This window comes from Elephas maximus, chromosome 10 (assembly GCF_024166365.1).
Source record: "Elephas maximus indicus isolate mEleMax1 chromosome 10, mEleMax1 primary haplotype, whole genome shotgun sequence".
Lineage (NCBI taxonomy): Eukaryota > Metazoa > Chordata > Mammalia > Proboscidea > Elephantidae > Elephas > Elephas maximus.
Window position 1 is genome coordinate 80,111,682 of NC_064828.1, and position 24,045 is coordinate 80,135,726.

The 24,045-nt window shown below is 43.5% G+C and overlaps 1 protein-coding gene across 3 annotated transcripts in view; it reads right to left on the bottom strand.

Annotated features, from left to right (window-relative positions):
• ZFYVE26 (zinc finger FYVE-type containing 26) overlaps nt 1-24,045 on the bottom strand; it is an 87,300-nt gene that overhangs the window by 14,938 nt on the left and 48,317 nt on the right. For all 3 annotated transcript variants that reach the window (XM_049897889.1, XM_049897888.1, XM_049897890.1), the window contains 12 exons: nt 20,863-21,026; nt 19,282-19,418; nt 17,332-17,363; nt 15,901-16,037; nt 14,352-14,572; nt 10,800-10,947; nt 10,334-10,543; nt 9,228-9,446; nt 4,145-4,342; nt 3,244-3,443; nt 2,057-2,198; nt 1,691-1,750 (listed from right to left, as the gene is read on the bottom strand). In XM_049897889.1, the coding sequence (XP_049753846.1) occupies nt 1,691-1,750; nt 2,057-2,198; nt 3,244-3,443; nt 4,145-4,342; nt 9,228-9,446; nt 10,334-10,543; nt 10,800-10,947; nt 14,352-14,572; nt 15,901-16,037; nt 17,332-17,363; nt 19,282-19,418; nt 20,863-21,026 (1,868 nt within the window). The remainder of the gene's footprint in view (nt 1-1,690; nt 1,751-2,056; nt 2,199-3,243; nt 3,444-4,144; nt 4,343-9,227; nt 9,447-10,333; nt 10,544-10,799; nt 10,948-14,351; nt 14,573-15,900; nt 16,038-17,331; nt 17,364-19,281; nt 19,419-20,862; nt 21,027-24,045) is intronic.

Sequence of the window (24,045 nt, forward strand, 5' to 3'; positions counted from 1 at the left end):
GGTGGTTACATTCAAAATAGTCGATTCTCATGGTGGTTACATTCTATAAAGTTGCTGCAAACACTAAATTACTGGGTACTAATCTTTGCTTCAGGGAAAGTATAGAGTCAGGTTCCTGTGAGCCTCTGGTCACATTTTCATCAACTGATTAAATACATAATCTTGTTTTTATGTTTCTATTTAAAGACACCTAGTTTTTTATTGTTGATTCATGAACACTGAACTCATGCATAATAGCACTGCAAGTCATGCCTGAACCAAGCTTAACCTACCACGTATATTTTCTCCTTAAAGCACATCACTGCCTTCTTAGGAACCCTTGGCAGTACCTTCAGCACAGTGCTTGGGGTCCATTTTAAACAGCAAAATCACCAACAAAAATGCAAACAACGTGGCACTAAATAGCTGCACAAAGGACACTTGTTTACAGTATGAGCACCAAAACAAGAAAGCAGGGTGTCGCCTTGTTCCATCTCAGTTGGGGACATGTCCGTTGGGAGGCTCAAGTTTTTCGTCACTCTGCACGTCTGAGAAGGATTGTGAAAGTACCCTGAGTTGACTTCAGGGTTACAAATAAACTTTAGCAAGTAGGTGAATTTGCAAATATGCAACCTGTGAATAATGAGGATTGACTCTATAAGGAAGAACACAAGCTGAAAGGTCCCCTTTGGAGTTAGAGTTAGGCAGACATTTAGGAGGATCCACAAAAATCCCAATCTTCATGTCTAAAACAGTATACTGCACTTGCTCCTGTGTCACTTACATTCGGAAATATTCTAATCTACGCGAATCAAATCAGTTCATTCTCTCGCTCACGAGTCACCTTTCTGTTGGGAAACATGTCAGGGGTTGGTGTTTGCTGCCCTGGAGACTTGGTGCTCTGTTGAGTAATGCCTTTGTGTTTGGAAAGAGACCAATTCATCAAACGACTGATGTGCTGAAAAGTGCTAGATAAATACCTTAAACTTGGTCTAGAGCAACACTTAAGCCTCCAGGCCTGTAAGGAGCTGCCCTCTGCTCAAGTGGGGGTATCTGTGTGTGGAGAGCTTTGTCCAACACTGGAAATGTGTGAGAAAAAAGAAACTTGACAGATTACTTACAAAGCCATTTAGATATGCACAGAGCATGGACACCCCAGCTTCTTGGAAGAGAAATGATTTCCTTAGTGTGCCCCCAGGGTGTCGGCAACAGGGGGCTGGTATCTGGAGAGACCCTGCTCTAGCCCCTGACCTGGTGTCACAGCCACACCTGTGTCCTTTATCACAAGCAATAGGAAATGTGCTCCCAGAGCTGGCCCCTGTACATGCAGAGGATGGAGGGGAAGCCCTTGCTGCTGGTGCCCCTCCTGATACACAGAAAACCCTCAGATCCCACCTCCTGCCACGCTCCCTTGGGAGGACTAGGACAGGCTGTGCAGGGCAACACTTGTGAGGAGAAATCCCAGACCCAGTTCAAGGTATTTATGCGATAGCTTTTTATAGATCTGTGGTTGCCTACTTGATTTCTGGCAAACTGGCCTCAAATCTTGAATGTGACCCAATTCTAGAACAGCCACCTCCTTGATTTCACACTTAACGTTCGTGTAAATCTGCTTTTCTTGGGATAAATCTTTTCTGAAGAATAGCCTCTTACAGAACTGGGGTCAGGTGCTGATCACCCCTGGTATAACCTCCAGTAATCCAAGTCATACCTGGAGAACACGAAATGCAATTCCAAAACCATCTTCTACACTTTTCCCTCCCAGCATGACCTGAAAAAGGGAGGGAAGCTGGTGATTAAAGAAGCAATAATTATTGGATTAATCCCTCAATCAGTAATGTCACTGAGGGTTCCCATTTATTCAATTATTCAACAAATGTTTGTTGAGACCCCACTAAGTGCCAAGCACTAGGGACACAAAATAAGTGATCAAAATGGACTTGAATCCAGTCTTCTGTGGCTCACATTTGAGTGGGGGAGGCGCCACCATACAACTGAAATCCTAAGTAGGCAATTAAAATTGTTGAAAGTGTTTTGAGAGAAGAAGTCTGCCTGAGGTCTGAACCACCATACATACCTTGCAGGCCACATCCATTTTCATGTGGTTATTTCCAAACAGGGTTGGCAGAGGCAAGGTGGTGACTTGAGAGGTCCCAGCACTTTCACACCGATGTAAGAACCTGGTCACTTCCATCTGCAGCTGGAGTGTATTCATGTGCCTACAGTAACAGGTACACACAGTCTAGCCTCATAAGGGGCTTCAGGAGTGCTGTGGCTAGGGCTGGGTGACCAAAAAGTTATAATAAAATGGAAAGAGAAAAGGCAAAGGAACTGATATGGAGAAAAGAGATCCAAAATACCCTCTGAGCAGTTATGATGACAAAAACAGGTGGTCTGGTGCTTTGACTACGTCATCGGGAAAGATCAATTGCCAGAAAAGGTCATCATGTTTGGTAAAGCAGAAGGCCAATGCAAATGAAGGAAATCCTTAATGAGATGAACTGACACAATCGCTGCAGCAATGGACTCAAACATACCAATAATGATAAAGATAGTACAAGACTGGGCAGTGTTTCATTCTGTTGTACAAGAGCTGACTTGACACCAACTAACAACAACTACCAGTGCTTGTACAGATTCACAATAGTTAAGGTGCACTGTGGAACGAGACAAAGTCTAGTTGTTCAGCTAATAAGGATTTATTGAGCACCCATGTGCCAGGCACTATGTTAGCTGGTAACAGAACAACATAGATCAAGAGGGACATGGACTCTGCCCTTATAGAATATACAGGCTAGGGGAGAGACAATAAACAAACACATAAAATACTCAGCGATTAGGCCTGTGAAGGCAATAAATGGCGGTGGTGGGGTGCTTACTTTAGATGGTGTGTTCTAAGCAGACGGATCAGGAAACACAAAAGCTGAGAGGCAAGAAAGGACTTGGTGTATTAAGGAACATGTGGAAGCTTAGAAAAGGACAAAGAGAGTAGCATGAAATAAAGATGGAGAGGGAGGCCGGGGCCAGATCCTCATGAGCTTTCTTGCCTATTGAGTGGATTTTGCCATTTAGTCTAATTGTGTAATCCTAAAAGCCTCTTTCTAGCCTTTCCAGGCTTGTATGAGACACTATGATCCAGGACGATTCCTTCTGGATGTTTTTCTCAAGGGTTCTGAGACTGGGCGAGAACATCTTCATCATTAATAGACACTCAGTTCCAGTCTTTTCTGCCTCACCCTGATTATTCCCTGAACCTTCAAATACCTTGACACATCAGCTGCAGTCATCTTCTTTCGGAATAGGGTGGTTTTCTTTCTTCCGGTGCTGCGGGATGTTTCTTGGAGGTAGGTCTTCAGGTGGTCCTTGGCCTTAAGCAGCCACGAGAGCTTCTCTCCTAGTTCTGTATATGAATTTGCTTTGTGACTGAAGAACCGAATACAGGTCATGGCGGCCCGAACTTGGTCCTAGAAGAGGGAAATAAGCATCCAGGTCAAAGGCGATCAGGTATCTTGTGAATGGAGTGTGATAAGAATCCTGATCTGATTCCACCTATGAAGCCTGTGGCCAGCACCCATTCCCCCAACCGGCTGAGCTGCTCTCTCTTTCATATCAGCCACTCCAAGGCCCAAGAGATCCTAAGACAAGCTGACCAGCTGAACTCTTGGATAGGAAATTATTCCACCGCTTAAAAGATTGTAAAAAAAGGATACTTCTGATTCTCTATTCAACTTCTTGTCTTCACACACGCTTTGGCATTGAATAATTCAATTTCTCTGTGATCTACTATTGGCAACCCTCAGACAGATTGGGAGAAACTTCTTCCCTCTCCCTTCAGGCATCTTCACTTGGTTTTCCACTCTTCCTCATGAATTTTGCATTCATGCCTCATGCTTACCTTCAAACTACCACATATCTCACCTCATTTTTACCATTATATCCTTGGATCCTGAAGAATGCCAGTATTGACAAGATTAAAGTTTACCTCTTTAGGATGGAAATCCTAGTATTATTTAACAATGCTAGAGAGCAACATGGATTTACTCTAGGGTCTGTCAAAGAGCAAGGCCAGGGATCAAATGAAGTCTTGTTCCTTCATCTTGCACTGCCTCCCCTGCATAGCAGCGTGCCTGTGACAGAGCAGAAGGCAGGATGGGGCTGCTGTTACCTTCATAAACTGCTGCAGCTCGTACAGAATGTGGTAGTAGTTCTTCTTCTGTAAATGTTGGCAGGCAGCAATCAAGTACCTTCCCCAGCTTTCCAAGGTTGGATCAATGGATTCTAACAAGTTTTCCAAAATATGTAGCTTCCCATTTATATAGCTCGGCTGGAAAATGCCTTCTATGAAGACTTCTGGAGGACTCTCCTGGAGAAGATAGAGGTCAGAAGTCAGAAGTCACAAGCCTGTCATGTCTGGGATCCACTGGGTTTCCTTCCACTCACACCCCTCCTGTATCTTCCCCAAAGCAGTGCTTCTGAACCTTTTGTGCATCACAGATACCTTTGAGAATCCATCTCTAGCAACTGCTCCACTTTTTTCCTTCCCTTTACAGAAAAGCTCCTGACGGAGTTACCTACGCTTACTATTCCTATTTCTTTTTTGTGATTTCCTCTTGAGCCCACTCTGAACTAGCTTTTGCACCCACACTCTATTGAAACTACCCTCAGGTCACCAATGACCTCTACGAGGTTACATCCAACAGTTTATTATTGGTCCTTGTTGCATTTGACCTATTAGCAGCTTTTGATATAGCTGATGGCTTCCTCCTTCTTGAAAATCTTTCTTTATTTGACTTCCAGGACATCAGGTTTTCTTTCTACTTCTGTGGCTACTCCTTCTCAATATCCTTTGCTGATTCCTCCTAATCTCTCCAGGACTTAGGAGAAACCTATTCTCTTTCCTATCAATACTCACTCTCTTGGTGATTTCATTTAATTTCATGAAGTATTATCCATTTGTTGATGATGCCTAAATTTTTATCTCCAGACTATCCTTTCCTCCTAAACTCCAGAAGTACATATCCAACTTATATCCAACTGCCCACTCAACATTTTCTCTTGGGTATCTAATAATACATCCAATGCTGATTGTTTCCTACAAACCTGCTTTTTCTGCAATCTTCCCTTTTTCAGTAGATGGCAACTCCATTTTTCTAGTTGTTCAGATCAAAAACTTTTGAGTCCTCCTCTCCCTAATACCCCAAAATCAAATTTACTGGTCAATTCTGTTGACCCTCCCATCACAATACACCTAGAATCTGACCTCTTCTCACCAACTCTGCTGCTATCATCCTGACTCAAGCAAGCCATCATCATGTTTTGCCTGGATTATCGCAACAGTTTCCTCCCTGGTCTACCATCTTCCACCCTAGCCTTCCTTTTCTCTAATGCCAACGAATCAACCTGAGCAATTCGTTAGAACACAAATCAGATCGTGTTACCCCTCTGCTTAAAATGTTCTAACGGTTTCTCTTCTCTCTCAGTGGGAAAGCCCAAGTCCTCACAAGTCTACAGGGCCCTGCAGGACATGGCCCCTGTTACTTTTCTGACCTTATCTGCTGCTGCACTCTCCTCAGCTCACTCTGCTCCAGCTGCCCTGGCCTTTGCACTTGCTACTCCCTCCGCCTGGCCTGCCTGCCCACCCCTCCCCACACCGACCTGCATGGCTTATTCCCTTACCTCTTTCAGGTCTAACTCAAACGTCATCTTTCCTGGGCATCCTACTCACAGTTGCATAAGCCACTCCCAACGTCCTGCTTTAGTTTTCTTATTAATCTTCATCAGCACTATATAGTTTATTACCTTGTTTATTGTCTCCCTCTACTATAACGTAAGAGCAGATATTATTGTCTTTTTTTCACTGCTGTATCCCTAGTTCCCAGAACAGTCCCTGGCTATTTAATAAATAATGAGGTATTGGTGGTTCAGTGGTAGAATTCTTGTCTTCCATGAGGGAGATCTGGGTTTGATTCCCAGTTGAACTTGATACACAGCTACGACCTGTGTGTCAACGGAGGCTTATGTGTTGCTATGAAGCTGAACAGCTTTCAGTGGAGTTTCCAGGCTAAGATGGACTAGGAAGAAAGGCCTGGCAATCTACTTTAGAAAACCAGCCAGTGAAAACACTATGGATCATAACAATCCAAATCACAAGCCACCATGGGGATGATATGGGACCGGGCAGAGTTTTGTTCTGTTGTGTGTGCGGTTGCCATGAGTCAGGGGCCAACTGGAAGGCAGCTAACAAGAGTAACATTTGTGTTTTGGAGAGCTTATCCTCAGGGCAGTGTGGTGGGCAAACTGGCAAAATGGGCAGGGAATAAGGCTAGAAACAGAACACCTTCTGTGCTCTAGGTATTCAGATGTAATTTCCACAGTGCTTTTTCTGCTCTTACCACCTTGAAAATAAAGGTAAGATATTTTGCCCCGAGAAGAATTGTGATTATAGGAGATAAAAAACGGAGGCTTCTTTCCTAGCTCAGACAAATGCAAAGCAGGGCCAGTGCTGTAGTCAGCTTATACCAAGATAATTAAATAAGCAGCTTAACTCTCTGGACCACAGTCATCAAACAGAAAGAACAGACTACGTGGTTTCCATTTGTAATTCCTGCTTTAGAGAAGCAGCTTTACCTCAAAAAATCAATTGGAAACTGAGGAAAAGAAAAAAGAAGTTAGCAACTCTGTTACCTTTCAGACCTTATCTGCTGCTACTCTTTCCCCAGCTCCTCCCCCTGCTCCAGCCACCCTGGACTTTGCACTTGCTACTCCCTCTGCCTGGCTGCCCGCCCCCGGCCCTTCTGCATAGCTTACTCCCTCGCCTCCTTCAGATCTTTACTCAAACATCACCTTTCCTGGGTATTCTACCCCAAACTGCACAAACCACTTCCCCCTGCTTTAGTTTTCTTATTGTTCAACTCCAAATAACTTCTACATTACCCTTGAGGCCTGGTTATTAGCTAAGACTGTTAGCAGCTAAAGCAGTAGTGAGAACATTTCCCTTGCACTGTCTTGTAGAGGATGGTTACCACAACTCTCTGAACTGGTGAGGTCACTGGGAGCAAGTCTAGAACATATGTCTATTTGTAAACTTTCACTGGATGTCATTTTGAATTAAGGCAGCAGACTGCAATTAAAGTATACCTTGAAGTCTTTTAATTTCATATTTAAAATCTGGTACAAAATTCCCCAGAAAGTTATCATGGAACATTCAGATAAAAAAAGGAATGTCCAAGGGTCATGGTGAAACAGTTCTGACTTTGCCCAACAATGGCTCCAAAAAGTACTTCAGTGGTACCTGGCCTCCAGGGGAGGAGGGCAGGGGATGTGAGCAGAAAAAAGTAGAGTGGTCCCCACCAAAAAAAAGAACAGTGCCCGTTCTCCTTTTACCAGATATTTGGAGCCCTGATAGGGGATCTGTGTCATGGGTACTTCCTGACCCTGTGGTAACAATTCTGAGTGGACCAGCAGCTAAGTCAACAGGTATGGAGGGAGGCAAACAGAACTAGGACGAGGATGAAGCATCGTCTTGCCTTAGTCCCTGGGTCCTAGCTCTCTTTAGACACCACGCTTTTCCTTTCCCTCATCCTCTGTCAACTCTCGGCTCCTAACTCCATTTTACTCCATTCGCTTTGTCTGCTTGCACACTTTCTATGATGACTTCTCGATGGACCAATTCTCTTCTGATCTCTCTACTATGGTTTCCAGTTCAAGAACTCCTTCCCACTACAAACTGAAATTCACCAGGAAATTCCAAACCACAGTATACTTTGGGTAAGTATTACCTGTTTGTTGTATATTATTTAAAACTTTGCTTTTTAAAGATCACAATGCATACAGTGATATGCCTAGGACATTACAGTGAATGTTCAATATGATGGTGTTTGTAAACAAAAATAAGAACATTTACTTACAAAATTTCTGTCAGCATTAACCAAGGTCACATGACAACTAAGAGCCCAAGTGACAGAAGGGGCCACATGAACCAGAGACCTACATCATCCTGAGACCAGAAGAACTAGTTGGTGCCCGGCCACAATCGATGACTGCCCTGACAGGGAGCACAACAGAGAACCCCTGAGGGAGCAGGAGATCAGTGGGATGCAGACCCCAGATTCTCATAAAAAGACCATAAAATTTTTTTTTTTAATGGTCTGACTGAGACTAGAAGAATCCCGGTGGTCATGGTCCCCAAACCTTCGGTTGGCACAGGACAGGAACCATCCCCGAAGACAACTCATCAGACATGAAAGGGACTGGACAGTGGGTAGAAGAGAGATGCTGATGAAGAGTGAGCTATTTGTATCAGGTGGACACTTGAGACTGTGTTGGCATCTCCTATCTGGAGGGGGGATGGGAGGATAGAGAGAGTTGGAAGCTGGCAAAATTGTCACGAAAGTAGAGACTGGAAGGGCTGACTCATCAGGGGGAGAGCAAGTGGGAGTACGGAGTAAGGTGTATATAAACTTATATGTGACAGTCTGACTTGATTTGTAAACGTTCACTTGAAGCTCAATAAAAGTTAATAAAAAAAAAAAAAAATTTCTGTCAGCATTAATGTGCTCCAAAAAGTCTTAACAGCTAACACATTTGGAGAGTTTTCTATAAGGCACTCACTGTTCTAAGTACTTAACAAAATATTGATTGATTCATTTAACCCTCACTATTTTATTTTTTTAATTTTTTTATAATCCTATAGGGGCCCTGGTGGCAAAGTGGTTAAGCGTTCAGCTGCTAACCAAAAGGTCAGTAGTTTGAATCCACCAGCTGCTCCTTGGAAACCCTATGGGGCAGTTCTACTTTGTCCTATAGGGTCACTATGAGTTGGAATTGACTTGACAGCAACGGGTTTATAATCCTATATATTAAGTGCTGTGATTATATCTACTTTACAGATGAGGCAAACTGAGGTTAGGAGAGGTTAGGTAATTTGTTCAAGGACTTACAAGACTCAAACCAAGCATTTCCCGCCAGAGTCTATGCTCTTAACTACTATCTGATTCTGCCTTGGGGGAAGGAGTGAAATTCCTCACTGCCAGTCAGAAGGGTGATTTGGAATCCAGGAGAAGACTTGTTGCACACCCACCGCCTAACGACTGTGTAGAGAGAATTTTCCATTTCGCCTCGGCTCCACCAGAGATGATCCCACAGCTCCATGTTTCCATACTGCACCCCTCTCCCCTTAAAGCTGAGTGGTTCAAGCTAGGTGGGTAAGGTAGGCACTGCCCTTTGAGAACTGTGTCTGTGGTTCCCACCTTGTTGAGGAGGTGCAGCAGGGCTTCCCGCAGGCAGCTGTGCCTCATGTAGAAGCTGATGATGGCCAGGTTGGTGCTATAGTTGTGCAGGTAGAAGAGGCATTCCTGGTAGTAGGTGTTGTGCATGGTCTTTCCCTCAGGAATCACCTCCAAGGAGAGGCTTTGGGTCCGAAGGGTAGCTTCCAACTCCCTCAAGGTAGCAAAGTAATCGTCATCTTGCTGACAGGAAAGGAGGGAGGTTCATGGGAAAAGTGGAACTCAATAAGTGCCATACTTGCAAAGAATATTTGACCATGTGAAAACATGCCCAGGCAGGATATAAAATTCTACATATTGTAATGCTGTATAATTCCGGTGTCATTCACAAACATAATCAGAAAACTCACTAAAACCTTAATGCTAATTAAGTCTGACTGGGTACAGGATTAAGGTACCTGGGTGGCACAAATGGTTTGAGCTCTATGGTTTGTGTTCAGACCCATCCAGGGGTATTGTAGAAGAAAGGCCTGGCAATCTGATTCTGTAAAGATTACTGCCAAGAGCGCGCTATGGAGCAGTTCTACTCTGTAGCACACAGGATTGCCATGGCTTAGAATCAACTCAAGAGCAATGAATTTTTTTTTTTTTAACCAGGATTACAAATAATTTTTATATTAAAAAAAAGTTTTCTGTGGCTTCTTTCTCCTTTAAAAAAAATTGACCCTGTATGACTTATCTAATCACATAGAGTTACTTAAAGAAAATACATATAGTGTTACTTATCTAACTATAGTAATATCTGCAAAAGCTGGAACCTGTGGTAAGATAGAAACCTGTCAGAGAAGGAAAACACAAATATGTTCCACTATGAGGAGCAATAGAACAGTGGTTAAGACAGCACCCTGTCAAAGGTGCAAAACCTGTGAGACCCGGAAAAATGAGGCAGTCTCGTCGAGTTCTGGCTCTCACAGGTTTCACTGTACACGTAATGGAAAAAAACAAAATGGAAGCCTGACATGCTCTTAGCCAGGACTTACAGGGTCAGCTGAATTGAAGCCTATCCTTATCCCAGGGTATACTGTGCCTGGTCATACTCCCTTCCCAAGTGGGCACTGCTGTGCTCTTACCAAGGACACAAGGGGCCTTGCTGTGGACTCCAGGTATTCAACCACATCCTGCACCAACCTTGAGCCATGACTCAGCTGATTGAGGTCTAAAGGGGGCTTCAGGCAGCGGCTGAACTTCTCCCGCGCAGCAGTGAGGTTCCCAGCTTTGAGGCAGGCCATGCCCCAAGCGTGCCATGCCCCAGTGGTGTCAAGCCCAGTCTTTGTGGAGACCTGGAGGAAAAATTGCTGCTTCTTAGTGAGAGATACCTACACCAGGCCTGAGGGCTCCCAAAGACCTACTCTGTCCCCCTGCTGCCAATCACCTCCCCAAACTCCCACCTACCATCGCTTCCTCACAAGCAAAACATCTGTGCCCTAGATACTTCCCCAGGCCAAGGACAGCTGAGAGTTGGTAATACCTGTCTGCAAGGCTAGACAATGGCAACTCATTACAGTAGGGCAGAGGTAAGCTTTGTTTTTGCCTCACCTCAACACCGAGTTGGTAGTACTCGGCTTCCAAAAGCTGGTTCCGTAGCCTGGTTACTGCAGCTGGCTGCAAGATCTGATCCAGGGATGGCACATGGCGATAGGCAGCAGCAACTAAAATATTCAGTACATCTACCTTGCTGATGTAGCTAAGGGGAGGAAAAGGGCACAGCAATGAGCCTCCTCCACAGACTCTCACTAAGCATAAACCAGACCAAGCTTATTGCCATTGAGTCAATTCTGACTCATGGCGACCCTGTGTGTTGCAGAGCAGAACTGCTCCATGTGTTTTCTTGGCTGTAATCTTTACAGAAACAGATTGCCAGGACTTTCTTCCCCAGGACTGGTGGGTGGGTTTGAACTGTCGCCCTTTTGGTTTGTAATTTCTGTCAAGACCAGAAAACACTGTCATCTGAAGTCAAGTCACTTTATAAGGAAAATAGTAGATTGAATTCAGAAAAGAGCCAGTTGAATAGTGATTTGGAAGCTCTTCTGTCTCAAAAAGAAGGGGATGTTAGCCTTAAAGAACGGATTACTGAGTTAGTAAAGAAATTTCTGTTAAGAGTTGAAGAGTGAGATAATTTAAGTAAATTTTTTGAAAACGAGCAACTTCAGAAGTTATGTGTCAAAACTCAGTTGCATGGTTTTCCTGAATAGATGGTGTAAAAGCTTCAGAAGAAAATGAAGAGCAAGATGTTGTAAATGTCCTACAAGCTATAGGTGAATCCTTAGCAAAAACGAATGAGGAAAAACACAACTGAGTATCTCAACATGATGAAAGGGTATTAGAGTTAGAAAAAGAGATTAAGTGCACTCAAGAAGAGCACATAGCTTGTGCCACCACGGGACCTTTTACTAAGGATAGTTTCTCTTTAAAAGTTTTTAATTTCATTTTCAACTGTAAAGTGTGATAATGAGAAGTGAGAGGGACATAGCAAAGAGACTATGAGTGAACGCTCTAGAGTCAGACTGCTTTGAATCCTGGCTCTATCAGCAGCTCTATGGCCGTGGGCAAGGTAGTTAACCTTTCTATGCTTCAATTTCTTCATTACATTTCTGTAATAATAACTCAGGAGCCCAGGTTATTGGACACAGTGGTTAAGAGTTATGGCTGCTAACCAAAAGGTCGGCAGTTCGAATCAGCCCCTCCTTGGAAACCCTATGGGGGCAGTTTTACCTTTTTTTTTTTTTATAGGGTTGCCATGAGTTGGAATCAAGTCAATGAAAACAGGTTTGGTTTGGTTAATAACTCAAGTAAAAAGGTTTAGGATAGTGTCTGGAACCTTTCTGGCCCTCATTAAACCTTAGATATTAATACTTGGTGCAGGGATGCTCAGGCCTTCTATTTGAGGCAAGGCTTTCATACTGAATGTTGAAGTTACCCATTTGCTTTTCAGTCTTTTGAATGAGCCCTGCTTCTTGAAAGAGAGCATGGAGACTGTATCAACGGCCTGCACTCTGGCTTAGCACAGAGGTCACACCACCACTATTTCCTGGGGGTGCTGCTGGGCAAGGGCATCCTGGCCCTTCATTTGGATTCTAGTCTCCTGGACTTGAAATCCTCTCCCTGGGTTAAGAATGGTCACTTGTTACAACTAGTAGGGCCATCTTCTTTGATCTTACCTGATGAATGCAAAAACCTTGTAAAGACAGAGAGCCCAGAGGGCTGTATCATTCTGTCTAGTACTGCGCAAAACAAACCTACACCCTACGTTACCCAATCTTGTCTAATAATTCCAGCAAAAAACCCTGGGAAGTCTGACTTGTCCATTGGTCTCCCTGGAAAGGGATTCTGTACACCAGAGATTCTCAAGCTAGTACAGATGGGTTGGGTCCCTGGGTGGTGCAAATGGTTAACGTGCTCAGCTGCTAACCAAAAGGTTGGCGGTTTGAGTCCACCAAAAGGTACCTTGGAAAAATGGCGTGGCAATCTACTTCTGAAAAATCAGCCATTGAAAACCCTATGAAGCATAGTTGTACTCTGACACGTGTGCGGTTGCCATGAATCGCAATCGACTCAGCAGCAACTAGACAGCGTGTAAAAGCAAATTCAGTACCATGATATACTTGTGCATTTAGAATAAGAAAACATCTGAAATAGGTGGTGTGAGTTTTTCTAAAACATACATTTACTCATTCATTCATTCATTTAATTTTAATGTCTATCAGAAGGGGGTCTGAGTTATGGAAGTGCTCTGCAAGCCAGGAGTTCTTAACTGATTTGCACGCCAAAGCACACGAGAGATGAGTCTACTCCCATCAGCAACCTGGCCACGCAGAGGTGAGGATTCTCTACCCAGGGCAAGGCCTCCTGGCAGCAGGCATATCTGAATCCATGCTGGGGGACAAAGAATACGTAATTTGAAATCACTGCTGTAAACTGCCAAGGGAAGCCCAGGACACCTTGCGGGTGGGTGAGAATCCTACAGAAGTGAGGACGTTCTTAATTTCTGCTACCTTAGCCTAAAGTGAATATGGTAGTACAGTAGTTAAGAGCTCAGCTGCTAACCAAAAGTCAGCAGTTCAATGCCACCAGCCGCTGCTTAGAAACCCTATGGGGCGGTTCTACTCTGTCTTAAAGGGTCGCTATGAGTCAGAACTGACTCAAGGGCACCTAACAACAACATATTAGATTTTAAAGGAAATTCAGGATTTGATGTTAAATTTGTTTTTCCTCCAATCTGAGTATCTTTTAATAAGCAGGTTTTCTCTCATTTAGATTGACTGATATTTAAGATATATTTGGTCTCTATTTTTATTTTTGCTTTTAAATCCTTTTCCATGCTTTGTTTTCTGTTTTTTACTTTGTGAAGTGATTTCTGTTTTTTTCGCCTTCTTTTTTTATAACTTCGCAGATTTTTAGTTATTTTTATGATTATTTTTAAAACTTTACTTAATACATAATAAATCTATTTATAAAAAACTCCCTGAGGTTACAGTCTGAATTTTGTCAAGAGTGATGTGGAATTTTAGTCAAGACTAAGCACTGAACATTGGACATTTACTTTGAAGCCAGAAAGTGCTCCCCTACATTGCTTCTAATCACAAATTCACAAGTTAAAGTCTTTACTTTCTTTCTAACTGGATGTAACTAGAGAAAACTCCGCTTTGAGGACCCACTCTGGGAAAGAGGACACAGGCTGTCCACTTAGAGCAAGGGAAGACACTTGGGATTTGATAACTGAGTATTTTAATCAACATCAAACTGAGATGCAAGGCATTTCAGCATGTCTTGTCAGAGAGGGTTGTGAGATGAAAAATCACAGCGGGATCAGAAAAGGCAGCTGGATAGAAACTGTAGTTGTTGCGTATGCCACCGAATCAATGCCAACTCATAGTGGCCCCATGTGACAGAGTAGAACTGCCCCATAGGGTTTCCTAGGCTGTAATATTTATGGGAGCAGATCACCAGGTCTTTTCTCCCTCGGAGCTCCTGGTGGATTTGAACATTTGATCTTTTGTTTTGCGGCTGAATGCTTAACCATTGCACCACCAGGGCTTCACGGAGAGGAACTACCATCATGTAAAAGAATCTGGACTAATTTACAAATACCTGTCACAAAGAGCCAAGTCCTGGCTCCGGCCAGCCCTGACGAACATCATCTTGGCGCTGAAGAGCAGCTGCTTCATGATGTCTGTGAGCAGCCCTGCATCCACCTCTGGGTTGGTGAGGCTCTGGGACAGCCTGCAGCAGTGCTCAATCAGCTGGTGGCCACAGGCGATGCTGTCCTGGTGCAGATTCAAGATGGCAATGCACAAAGAGGCGCTGGGGGCCTGGCCAGGGTGCGAGGGGGCAGAAAGACACAGTGAACTCAGGGAGCAAAGCATTCTTCAGATGCTGCTGGGTGGCAGGATTTAGTCTTCCCATTTCCCTGGTGGAAGGAGCCAAAATGCCACAGCAAAGCAGAAGTGGGAATGGAACTAAACAAATTTCAGACATTCTCGGCAGCACTGCCAAAGCTCTGGCTACTAGGTTTTGTCACCTTACTGGGAAAAAGGCGGCTGTGTCCATGTGTTGCCTACTTTTTGAGACCGTTGATAGCCCGTCCCCCCGGGCCCCTTTTCCAGTCTCCTGTACCACTAGTCGCTATTCTCAGCTTGGACTATGACAGCCACCTCCCTATCTGACCATCTGGAGGAGTCTCTGCTTCAAGCCACTGGATACACTGCTGGTAGCTCCTCAAGCACGTTTCTCATCATTCTGTTCCTCTGCTTGGAAGCCTTTCACAGGTTCCTGATGCACCACCACGTATATACTCCTTACCCCAGAACTGAAGGCACTATACGTTGGAGCCCTGGTGGCGTGGTGGTTAAGGGCTCAGTGCTAACCAAAAGGTCGGCATTTCGAATCCACCAGCTGCTGCTTGGAAACCCTATGGGGCAGTTCTACTCTGTCCTATAGGGTCGATATGAGTTGGAATCAACTCGATAGCAACAGGTTTTTTTTTTGTTTTATACATGAATCCCTTTTCAATCTGATGTTTTACTGCCTCCCTATCAATTTATTACATTCCTTCCAAACTGAACAGCTTCAAATTCCCCAATCATGCCCTGCAATGTTCTGATGCTGTGCCTTGATGCAGATGCTTTCGTTTTGTACTTCCCCATCCTCACTCCCCTCAAGCCTCCAAATCTCCGCTTGTGGAAATCTTATCACTCTTCGAAGGCTCATTTTAAATGCTACCTCTTCCACGATGCCCTTCCTGATTTCCTCTGACTTTCCACAACACTCACTGGCCTCGTGTATTTTCCAAGATGTTCCTCACAATTGTTCTGCCTTATAATTGTTTATGTGTCTCAGGCCATGTTCACATATACCTCAACTTCCTTTCATGCCTTATACATCATTTACAGCTGCCATCGAGTTAATTCTGACACATAGCATCCCCATGGGTGGGGAACAGAACTGCACTCCGTTGGGTTTTCAAGGCTGTAACTGTTCACAAGCAGATCATCAGGACTTCCTTCCATGGCTCTTCTGGGTAGGATGGAACCTCCAATCTTTCAGTTAGTAGTTGGTTGTTTAACTGTTTGCTCTGTCCAGGGACTCCTTTATACAACACAAAGGCACTCAAATAACTGTGACATTTGATTGCTGTTACCTGCTCATAGTAAAATTCACTCCGCACCAGCTCATTTTCCTCCTCGTTCAGATCCAAAGTCCATTCCAGCTCAGCTGCTTTGGGGACTCTCACCACAGCTGAGAACGGAGGGCTTTCACTCTTGGAGCTGTCTGGCGCTGAGAAGAGAAGTGCCATTCATCTGTCAGTCACTGGCTAGTAGCCCAGTCTAGCCCAGTCCAGTGAGCTGGGGTGAACTATAGGCAGAAGCTATCTTAGCGCTCCCTTTCTCTCTCCTTGGTCCCTTTGGTTTCCTTTAGGAGACCCCATTAGGCATCTCAAACATTCTTCCATAGGCATAGACCTGGAATGAGCACTGTGACATTTGTCACACAACCCTGGTGCTTCACATGAGAAACCCTGAAAGGCTCCTGTTTCCCACATGGAGGGCTGAGTCATTGGTACTCTAAGAAATAACCTGCTGTGAAGGATATAGGCCAAATTGTTAATAGCAGCTGTCTAGAGGCAAGGAGCACCAGGTAGTAGGACGGGGAACCTAGGAAGAAAAAAAAAAATAACCTACTAAAAGTTAAGGATCTTTCTTTGTTGTACATCTTTACATGTACAATTCAGTGACATTGATAACATTTTTCAAGTTGTGCAACCATTCTCACCCTCCTTTTCTGAGTTGTTCCTCCCCATTAGTATAAACTCACTGTCCCCTAAGGTTCCTATCTAATCTTTTGAGTTGCTTTGTCACTTTGTTCATAATAAGCATAATAATTAAGGCAGACATCTTTTACTAGTTAAGCTAAATTATTATTTGGTTTTAAGAAGGCTTTGGGATATTTTTGGTTTAAGGTTTAAAGACTCTCTCAGGGCAATAGTTTCAGGGGTTTATCCAGCCCCCTTGGCTCTAGGAGAGTTCACTAAAATTTGAAATTCTGTTGTGCATTTCCCGCTTTTGATTAGGCTTATTCTATGGAATCTTTGATCAAAATGTTCAGTAATGGTAGCCAGACACCACCCAGTTCTTCTGGTTGCACAGCAGTTGTTCATGAAGGCAATTAGCCACACATTCCATTTCCTCCTTCTATTCCTGACTCTCCTTCCTCTGTTGCTCCTGGCAAACAGGGACCAATTGTCATGCCTTGGATGGCTGCATGTAAGCTTTTAAGATCCCAGGCACTACACAACGGACTAGGAGGTAGAACAGAAGCACTAAACACATTATTAGGCCAGTTAATAGGGATGAAAGGCCTTTCTTTCATTGCTTGCTTTCATAATGCTAGAAGCTAATGGCTGGTGTGATAGATTAATAGATGTCCTTTAGGGAAAACAGGCTGATAGAAATAACGATTTTCTTTAACAAAAAAGTTAGTTTTGCCACTGAGTGTATCAGTTGTAGGTGATACACTGAAGAGCCAACTTGAGTATATAAATAGAGACTCAGAGAATGTAATTCAGTCTTACCTTCCAACTGTCCTGGATTCTCCTGTGGCACACTGGAAACAGAAAGAAAAATTAAATGCCTGAGTCACTCTTCCTCCTTTTGTATTTTAGCTTAGTGTATAGCATTGATAGTCACTCTGTTACCTGACTAAGACATTAGAGAACTACCCAAGACTCCTCTCTCTCACCTATCACCACCCGTCATTCACCACGTCCTGTCCGTTCCATCTCATGAATCTCCAACTTTCTCCATCCCTGCCTCAGTGATGGTCCTCATCATTCATTCCTAGAGTCTTTGCAATAGCTTCTCAATTGTTCTCTCTAATTCTCTCAACCCATTCTCTACTTTGCAGATATAGCAAACTTTCTAAAATGCAAATTTGCTCATGTTATGCTCCTGCTTAAAATGCTTTGATAGCTCTTTAAGGTTAAAAATAAAAATCTCACACTCCCAGTTCAGCAGACAAAACCCTTTGTGATCTGGCCTGGCTACCTCTTCAGGCCATCTCCTGCCACCTGTGACTTCTGCTCAAGGCATAAATCGTTCCTCCTCTGCCACTGGCCTTGGTTAGCTACAGCCAGCATTACCAAGCCTTAAGCTTCAATGCCAGAAGCCGCAGCCCAGTCTAGCACCCACACCAGCAGCCTGCTGGTCAACCTCAGCCCCTGCTGCCAGAGAGCAAACCCTGAGCTTTTGTGTCAGTGCCTTGGTCCTCCCCGCTCAGCTGCCAGTCACTAAATCCAGGGTATGCCGGCCTGAACTTCAGCCCATCATCTACCAGCACAGTTCCTCATAGGATCCACATTTTCTCCTGTCCCAACCTTTGTAGTTGTTATTCTCACTTGTGGGCATGCTCTTTTTTGGCTTATTTTCCTATTAACTCCTCATCTTCTAAGGCTCAGCCCAGGTGCCTCCACTTCCAAGAAGCCCTGACTGTCCCAGGCTAAGCAGTGCTGCTCCCCACCACTGTACCTATTTGCTGCCTTGCAGTCTGTTTGTTGGTTGTCTCCCCACTAAAATGGGAGCTCCTTGAGGGCAAAGTGATTATTGCTAAGTGATTGTTAAAAGAAGAATTCCAATTAATAGAATGTACTGCTCATTTCAAATTTCAACAGTATGGGGTATTGATAATCCCCCGTGCCCTACCCCAGGGTCACAGAAACCACACAATAAGCATGGCATGTCTTCCTATGATATCAGTAATCACCAGAGTAAATAATGACAAAAATGTCCATATTAAAACAAAGACAAAATTGCTATTGAGCAAAATGTAAAATCTATTTATGTCATTAAGTAAAACATGGAAAATTCAAAGCAATTTTGATTTTGAATAGCTGCTTTGGCCTATATTCCGAGATGCCCTAGGAGTCTTAGTCCATCCTGTTGGAAACAGAGGAAAAAACTGAGTAACACTGAGCGAGCAAAACACAGTCTTGATCTGTCTTGTCAGAAGAATGAGTAGTTTCTGAAATTCACTCCAGGTGAACTCGGAATATGACAGTGTAGAGGCTCTTCTCATTGTGGATAATAAGCCAGGATGACTGCCTAGATTAGATCTGAGGTAGGCGATGCCCAAACACTTAGTGCCTTTGAGTCCAGCTGGGACCAACTGAATCAAGAGTGGCTGGGAAACAGGTGAGGCTGTCGGTGGACTCAGATCGATAGCCTGATTTAGGGGAAGGGCTGAAGAACCAAGTGTTCTGATCTAAGAGAGAATATCAGGTAAGAGTCTTGAACAACGAACATGGCTTCCTCTCACCTGTACCTCCTCCCTTAGTAGTTCCCTAAGGTCAGTCTACACATGTCACTGTTATAGCTAATGCCATTTCAGCGTGAATGCGGTAAATCAAAAGTTTCTGTAATTACCCCAGATCTGAAATGCTTTCCGCAATGAAGCCCCCAGGAGTGTAAGGACATGTGGGAAGGTGTAGAGGTCAATGACAGCAGCAGCCCTGCTGCAGGACACTCACTCTTTGTTGTAGTAACTATAGCACTGGTCACACACACGAGCAGGGTTCTCTCGGCAGCCTTCCACCACCATTTTCTTAGTGGAGCAGGAACTGCACACTAGCCGACCACAGCGGCGACAGTGATGACGCCTATTAAACTGAAGGGTGTCATCAGGAAGAAATGGAAGAGACAGGAAGAGAAGGTGAGATTGCAGGAACTATGAGTATACCTGTCATCAACCCATTCATACCTGGTACTGGCCACCTGTGGCTTATTATGTAATCAGAGACCATAAGGTATAAGGGACTGTATTGAAAAAGAACACAACAGTCCTTGCCCTCAAGAAGCTGACAAGGTATCTATCAACTAAGAGGCAAAGGTGCCCAGGTCTTGGACAGTTGCCCAACAGCTCCTGAAACAAGTTCTTCCTGTCTGTGGAGGCAACACATGAAGACACAGCAAAAAATAATGGGAAGAAGTGACTTTCACAGCCAACAGGAATCACATTTCTACATGGTATTTATGATGATGATGGAAAAGTGCCATTTTTGAAAGTGTTTTTAAAAGTACTGCCTCATTTCATTATAAGAATCCTGTGGCGTTGATGAGGAGCCGTGGTGGCACAGTGGTTAAGTGCTTGGCTGTTAACCCAAAGGTCAGCAGTTTGAACCCAACAACCTGCTCCGTGGGAGAAAGATGTGGCTGTCTGCTTCTGTAAATATTGACAGTCTTGGAAACGCTATGGGGTAGTTCTACTCTGTCTTATAGGCTTGCTATGAGTCGGAATCAGCTGGCAGTGGGTTGGGTGGGGCTCATAGAAGAATTATACCTCTTTTACAGGTAAGGAAGAAACAGATGCACAGAAGTTACACTGTTTTCATCAGCGCTGAGTTAACATGCCAGTGAGTTAGCCCACTATGTTAAGTGTGCTAATATTTATTATAGAATTAAGTCTTAACAGCCTCATGAGTGGCGCAGTTAAGTGCTCTGCTACTAAGTGAAAGGTTGGCAGTTTGAGCCTATCCAGGGGAGTCGTGAAAGAAAGGCCTGGCAATATACTTCTGAAAGATCACAACTGTTGAAAACCCTATGGAGCATGGTTCTATGTTCAAACACATGAGGTTGCCATGAGTCAGAAATGCTTTGATGGCAACTAATTTAGTTTGTGCTAGTACCTATTTTATAAGTATTTGAAAATGACTGAAAAAGTTTATGGACACATTGCTAGTAAGAGGCAGAGCAGCATTTGAATCCACGTCCTCTGTTTCCAGACCAGAGCACATAACCACTATCTGTCTCGTTCCGAAAGACATGGGAGCGAGAAACAAAGTCTACAGACCTTGGGTGACTCCTGCTATACGACATTGCCTCTTTTTAGTTATTTCATGAGAAAGGCAAAGATTTTGAATTTAGGGCTACTTGAGGGCATCTACCACATGTCTGAATCCAGAAACTGCATCACAGTTGTGCTGAAAATAAACCCAAAGTTCTGGGTTTGATAGTTCTGAAAATACCCGTGTCCTCTTGAGGACAAGAGGTGACTATAAACTCAGGCTCATCAACATCTCTTGCTGGTAGAGCTGGATACAGATGCTGCTTACCATGGTGAAGTGCTCTCTGCGGCAGACCATGCAGATGTTCTCAGTCTCATCGGGTACCCACTGGTGCCTAGCAGGGGGTGTTGCTGGGGGCACGAATTCTAGTGGTGGCTGACTCTGTGGAAGACTTCTCTCCCTTGGGCTTGGGGAATGTACAGTCGAGATACCTGGGTGTCAGAGCCAGAGAGAAGAATAAAAGCTGATAAACATTCCAGCTAGTAAATGAAGATGGAATGATAGAGTTATCACCATTTTGCAAACCCCTCCTGAAATAATGGATCCACTTAAAGATCATCAATGGCTGTTCGCACCACAAAAGAGTCAACTGACCCTTGTATGCCTCCTAATGGATGCACACAGCACCACCTACCAGGTGTACTTACCAAAAAATACCGCATCTGAATCAAGTCAAGCGTCTAGATCTAACTACCAGTTTACTGGAAATACAGGGAAAAGAGGCCCAAATTACCACAGGGAGGCAATCAGCAAAATCCAGGATGTGGGAAACTCTATAGGACAAAGGACCTCATTTCCCCCACAAATCAAAAAGAGATATGAAAAAGAAAAAAAAGGTAAGGGAACCTATTGATTAAAAGAGACAAAAGAGATATTTCTGCCAAATGCCATGCGGGAAATTATTTAGATCTTGCTTCTAGAAAAACCAACTGTAAGGAATCTTTATGAGACAATTGAGAAGATTTGAATACTGACTGGCTATTTGATAGTAATAATAAATCACTGTTAATTTGTTTTTAGTTATACTAATGGTGTTATGGTTTTGTTTTATAAAAGTCCTTATCTTTTAGAGATATATACTGAAATACTTAGAATAAAATGATATAATTTCTACTCACCAAAAGAATAAAAAGATTACCTATGGACTGGGAAAAAGTTTTTAGCTATGACATTTCCGATCAGTGCCTGATCTCTAAAATCTACATGATGCTGCAAAAACTCAATGACAAAAAGACAAATAACCCAAATAAAAAATGGGCAAAAGATATGAACAGACACTTCACTAAAGAAGACATTCTGGTAGCTAACAGATACATGAGGAAATGCTCACATTCATTAGCCATTAGAGAAATGCAAATCAAAACTATAATGAGATTCCATCTCACTGCAACAAGGTTGACATTAATCCAAAAAACACAAAATAACAAATGTTGGAGAGGCTGTGGAGAGACTATACACTGCTGGTGGGAATATAAAATGGTACAACCACTTTGGAATTCGATTTGGTGCTTCCTTAAAAAGCTAGAAATAGAACTACCATATGATCCAGCAATCCCACTCCTCAGAATATATCCTGGAGAAATAACAGCCTTTACACAAACAGATATATGCACACCCATGTTCACTGCAGCACTGTTTACAATAGCAAAAAGATGGAAGCAACCAAGGTGCCCATCAACGGATGAATGAATACATAAATTGTGGTATATTCACACAATGGAATACTATGCATTGATAAAGAACGGTGATGAATCTGTGAAACATTTCCTAACAGGGAGGAACCTGGAAGGTATTATGCTGAGCGAAATTAGTCAGTTGCAAAAGACAAATATTGTATAAGACCACTATTATAAGAACTTGAGAAATAGTTTAAATAGAGAAGAAAATATTCTTTGACGGTTATGAGAGGGGGGAGGGAGAGAGGGAAGGAAGGAGAGGGGTATTCACCAATTAGATAGTAGATAAGAACTATTTTAGGTGAAGGGAAAGACAACATACAACACAGGCGAGGTCACCACAACTGGACTAAACCAAAAGCAAAGAAGTTTCCTGAATAAACTGAATGCTTCAAAGGCCAGCGTAGCAGGGGTGGGGGTTTGGGGACCACACTTTCTAAGTCAACTGGCATAATAAAATCTATTAAGAAAACATTCTGCATCCCACTTTGGAGAGTGGCGTCTGGGGTCTTAAATGCTAGCAAGGGCCATCTAAGATGCATCAATTAGTCTCAACCCACCTGGAGCAATGGAGTATGAGGAACATCAAAGACACAAGGTAATGACAAGCCCAGGAGACAGAAAGGGACACATAAACCAGAGACTACACCAGCCTGAGACCAGAAGAACTAGATGGTGCCCGGCTACAACCAATGACAGCCCTGACAGGGAACACAACAGAGAACCCCTGAGGGAGCAGGAGAGCAGTGGGATGCAGGCCCCAAATTCTCGTAAAAAGACCAGACTTAATGGTCTGACCGAGACTAGAAGGGCCCTGGTGGTCATGACCCCCAGACCTTCTGTTGGCCCGGACAGGAACCATTCCCAAAGCCAACCCTTCAGACAGGGATTGGACTGGAAAATGGGATAGAGAAGGATGCTGGTGAGGAGTGAACTTCTTGGATCAGCTGGACTCTTGAGACTATGTTAGCATCTCTTGTCTGGAGGGGAGATGAGAGGGCAGAGGGGGTTAGAAGCTGGCACAGTAGACATGAAAAAAGGAGAGCAGAGGGAGGGAGCAGGCTGTCTCATTAGGGGGAGAGCAACTGGGAGTATGTAGCAAGGTGTATATAAGTTTTTGTGTGAGAGACTGACTTGATTCGTAAACTTTCACTTAAAGCACAATAAAAATTAAAAAAAAAAAAGATACGATGTCTAGGATTTGCTTCAAAATAATCCAGTAGAATGTCACAGAACAATTTGTATATTAATTGTTTAATGAGAAACTAAACTTCCTGTAAACTTTCACCTAAAAAAAACAAAAAATAAATAAAAAACATACAACAGTATTTTCATACTCAGAAAAAAAAAAAAAAAAAAGTCCAGTAGAAGGACAGATGAAACAAGAATAGTCATCATGAGATGATAATTATTAAGGCTGGGTTGTGGGTGTGTGAGGCTTCATTAATGTTTCTCTCTACTTCTGTGTACTGTAAATTTTCCTTAAGAAGAAGCTAGAAAAAACCCAAACTGCTCAGGGTGCCTTATGCAGATGTGTGAAGCTGCTCATATACTTGTAAGTCTGACCCTCTCCTCAGGTCTGCTGGCTAGCCATGAAGCATGGCTAATTCTCAAAGTATGGTAGTGAAATGCCACAGTGTTTGCTTTATGGCATCTAAAGAGATTTTCTGTCACCTAGCAATGTTGGCAGCTCACAAAGAAAGAGAACTGAGAAACACAGCGGCTCTTAGCAAGACCCAGAAGAAGAAAGGTTACAGATCCAATTCTAGAATCT